The following is a 4,713-nucleotide window of genomic DNA, read 5'->3' on the forward strand; positions in this document are numbered from 1 at the left end:
GTTCTATTTTTGTTTCATCAGACCAGAGGGCATTTCTCAAAAAAGTACGATCTTTGTCCCCATGTGCTGTTGCAAAACGTAGTCTGGCTTTTTTTATGGGGGTTTTGGAGCAGTGACTTATTCCTTGCTGAGCGACCTTTCAGGTTATGTCGATATACTGTAGGACTCGTTTTACTGTGGATATAGATACTTTTGTATCTGTTTCCTCCAGCATCTTCACAAGGTCCTTTGCTGTTGTTCTGGGATTGATTTGCACTTTTCGCACCAAAGTAAGTTCATCTCTAGGAGACAGAACGCGTCTCCTTCTTGAGCGGTATGACGGCTGCGTGTTCCCATGGTGTTTATACTTGTGTACTATTGTTTGTACAGATGAACGTGGTACCTTCAGGCGTTTGGAAATTGCTCCCAAGGATGAACCAGACTTGTGGAGGTCTACAATTTTTATAGGAGGTCTTGGCTGTTTTCTTTTGATTTTCCAATGATGTCAAGCACTGAGGCACTGAGTTTGAAGGTAGGCCTTGAAATACATCCACAGGTACACCTCCAATTGACTCAAATGATGTCAATTTGCCTATCAGAAGCTTCTAAAGCCATGACATAATTTTCTGGAATTTTCCAAGCTGTTTAAAGGCACAGTCAACTTAGTGTCAACTTCTGACCCACTGGAATTGTGATACAGTGAATTATAAGTAAAATAATCTGTCTGTAAACAATTGTTGGAAAAATTACTTGTGTCATGTACAAACTAGATGTCCTAACCGACTTGCCAAAACTATAGTTTGTTCACAAGATATTTGTGGAGTGGTTGAAAAACGAGTTTTAATGACCTCAACCTAAGCGCATGTAAATTTACGATTTTTTTGACATATATCTTCCCGTCGCCCAGTCACAATTGATTCTGTGCGTCAGAACTCAAGAACTATTTAGCTAATTCAGCCACGCTATGGACAGGAACAGTGATAAAACCCCTTCCTGGTCTGTTAGTGTGTCTCTCAGACTGATGCTGTTATAGCATAGCGAACACACACACACACCCAGGGCCGTGCAGACCTTTCAGGGGGCAGGTGCTCAAAACGTACCAAATGCCTCTGTAGGGGACCATTTTAACAGTTTTGGAGCATAGGCCTGTTTATTCCTGCAACAACACACCCACTCATCATCTTTACAAATTCTAAGCAAGCTAGTTAAAGTGAATCCTAAAGACAGAGATGATTGACATCGGGAAAAGAGGGTGGGATATCAGCTGATCACTGATGTTAGTGATTGATGTAAATCTGCTTGTTAGCTAACTTAATTTCTTTTACTGATTGTAATTGACCTCTATGTCTTTCTGTCTCTCTCTGCTGTGTATCAGCCGACCAGACTGAATATTGATGATGATGTAAGCTATATCAAGTGTTAATAAAATACTTTTACATTTTTTTAAATTTAACTTTTATTTAACTAGGCAAGTCAGTTAAAAACATATTCTTATTTTCAATGACGGCCTAGGAACGGTGGTTTAACTGCCTTGTTCAGGGCCAGAACAACAGATTTTTACCTTGTCAGCGCAGGGATTCAATCCAACAACCTTTCGGTTACTGGCCCAACACTCTAACCACTAGGCTACCTGCCACCCCAAAATATGCTGCTGTGGCAGTAGTGTTGATATTTAAACTAGGTAGCTAGCTACAGACACTCGACAGGTGACCGCATATCTCAAGCCAAGCATGTTTGGATACTGGAAGCGTGCAATCTCCGTGCGGGGCAGACTGGGAAAAATTTGCAACCGGGCGTGAGAGCTCCGTACAGGGTGAACCTGACACCACGGCACCTTGGGAGCAGTGGGTTCCGAACAACAATGACCAAAAATACATATATACAGTAATTTGGGGGGAAATTATACCACCACCCAAAACGTCTCTTTGAAGACTGGAAGGCGCTTGTCTTCTGAACAGGTAGAGCCCTATATGTGCACTGCACACACACACAAACACACTCCTAGCAGGTCTGTCTTGACATCTTCATCACGTTTCTGTCCTTGGAATGACTTACCATACATTATGTTGTTGTTGTGTAGCCTGAGGGCAAACACACACACACACACACACACACACACACACACACACACACACACACAGAGTTGATGGATAGACTGAGTCACAGCTCCCACCACCCGTAGGAGATAGATGAGAGTGTAGAGGGATGCTATATGAGGACTGAGGAACCTACACTACTGTAGTCTACAGTATATCTCCCATAACAACCATATCAAAGCTACTGTATCCATAGTGATGGGATTATACATCCCATACAATGTGATGCAAGGTTTTCCAAATGTTGCGACAGCAAATAGGTTACAACACACCATATATTACAACAACAAAAAAACACAGTCCATATGTCATATTGCTTATAATATTGTGGTAATAATATAATATCCATATTAGTGCCATGGAATTAAATGATTATGAGACTGCATATCTCTTGACAAAATCAGTCAAACATTGACTGATTAGCAACCGAACAGATGTCAACCTGTAGGCTACTGTAATTTAATGAAGATTTATACATTTGCCCTTCCAGTGTTTGCTAATACTAACAGACAGACCAGTGATCATCTGGGATCCCGGAGCGTGTTGATTTAAACCACGGCTGTATAGGTAGTGTGGTAACAATGTTTCAACTTGATTTGGTCTCAATTCGGTGCTGAACTAATGTAGTATGGCGTTCATAAACCGCCAATGATCCAAACGTGTAGGTTATTTGCACAATTTATTGGTTAGAGCCAAGAGTTCGCAAGTACATGTTTACATTTCTCATTTCCCTCTAATGTAACGTTTGCATAAACTATATGTGGCTACTCCGATCACCACGCAGTCATTTCCCTGTGGTATTTTCACATGAACTAGTCCATTAAGCGGTTTTGCATTGATACACAATTAGCAAATTATGCGTTTCAAATGGCCATTACACAGTCGTGTGTGTCGCTGAAATTGTCATCTGTAAGGGCAAACAATCATTTCTGACCTATAACAAGCAGTAGCTTAAAGTAAGTAGCCCGGGGCATCGATTTACGCATCTGAACTGACCTTAGAGGATTTGTTGTGATTAAATATTGCTTGGATTATACAATTTGGGGTTCAAATTCACACCCAGTGGATTTTTTAAATGAGATTTACAGCTACACAACGAATGGATTTGAAGGAGACCCAATGTGGCATCGTTCAGTTGTCATTCTGTTCCTCTTCATAATGTTTTGGATTTGGAAACATCCCTACAACATCGTACATCTGTCACTCTTTGCGCGGGAGGCTGGGACGCTAGCGACGTCGATGTAACATGTCAGAGTAGCACATCTCCATTTAAAAGGATCTCGATTTGAAAATGAATACAGCCGCCAGAGGTAGTTCGGTTAATTCATTTGAGCGTCTGTGCCCATCCAGTCTACCAAAGCGCCAGGCATAGATAGGTAGACAGGAACAATCATTCAAGCTGCGGTTGTAGCCCATGCAGTCTTCGGCTATGTCTTTACCAGACACTTCAAATGGGCCGTAGGTAAAAGGGATATAATAGCTACGTGTAACAGCAGTAGCGCCACAGTCTTACCGGCTGCTGTATGTGACGAACCGTCCCTTTCCCTTGTGGAGGATGGTGCTGTAGCTGAACCTCGCGCTTCATATACTCGCTGCTGCCTTTGTAGCCACCGCCGCCGACCCGGTCTCTCTTCTCCCTCATGTTCGACGCGCCACCGCCGCCGTTTTCCCGTTCTTCCCCGGAATCGAGGCTACTGAAGTTCCACACTATCAGCGTCTGGACCAGCAGCACGGTGAGAGCCGCTATCAAGGCGGAACGCGAGCGGCGAGCCAACCTGCGAGCGCACGAGCCGCCAACCATCTTCACTCTTTGACTGCTTAGGACTCGAGAGGAGAAGGTCGGCTAGCCTGCCTCTGCGTTGCGCGACAGACAGCAGGAGCGGGGAGACCACGGGAGATTTTTTTTATTTTTTAGATCTAGCTCACGATGGCTAGGAGGAGCATCGAGGAGAGAAGGCAGCACAGAGCCATCGTGTGGTTGAAAGACGTTACGCGCGAGCTCAGGATGTTCACCGAATGTTCTGAATCACAGCGACGGTAAATGAGAGTCCTCCGTCTGGAATTCTTGTATAAAATACATCAGCACGTGGGTTATCACCTCCCACATGTACATGATACCTATCCACGACATTTAATGATTAAACAAACCAACAAACACAAACTATTTTTGGAAACGTTGATGTGGGTGAACACAATGTACCGTTGAACAATATCAGTACCATGGACAGTGCTCACAGAAAACGTGTATCGCTACAGCTTCTTACAAATAGAATACAAGCTCACATCCATCCCATGTACTGTAGGCTCCACTGGGACCAACCCTCACCATCCCCTTATGCATTCAATTATGGATGCAACTTCATGTGCATTTCAAACATAACCAATGTACCAAATGATCATAAGAGCTATAAAAGGAGAGTTATTCATGTACAGTATATTGTAGCGAATCCAACACGCAATGACCTCATCAAGAAGTTCGGACCTCTTGATTTAACAGTTAAGCTGTTGGCTTGACAGTCGCTGGACCTGTGTTCGAGTCTCGGTGGGGGGTTAACCCCAAGTTCACTTCAACATGATTTGATTCTTAAGAAATGGCCTAAGTCTATGCCTACAGCTGTGTATGAAAGGTAGGGAGGAA

At 43.4% G+C, this 4,713-nt stretch overlaps 1 protein-coding gene across 1 annotated transcript in view; it reads right to left on the reverse strand.

The window, feature by feature from the left end:
- The window catches only part of LOC115123710 (xylosyltransferase 1-like), a 182,230-nt gene extending 178,284 nt beyond the window's left edge, over positions 1 to 3,946 (reverse strand). Inside the window, exon 1 of the mRNA XM_065006175.1 lies at positions 3,589 to 3,946. Coding sequence (XP_064862247.1) covers positions 3,589 to 3,876 — 288 coding nt within the window. The 5' untranslated portion in view covers positions 3,877 to 3,946. The remainder of the gene's footprint in view (positions 1 to 3,588) is intronic.
- Between the last annotated feature and the right edge of the window lie 767 nt (positions 3,947 to 4,713).

This window comes from Oncorhynchus nerka, linkage group LG21, assembly GCF_034236695.1.
Source record: "Oncorhynchus nerka isolate Pitt River linkage group LG21, Oner_Uvic_2.0, whole genome shotgun sequence".
NCBI classification, from domain to species: domain Eukaryota; kingdom Metazoa; phylum Chordata; class Actinopteri; order Salmoniformes; family Salmonidae; genus Oncorhynchus; species Oncorhynchus nerka.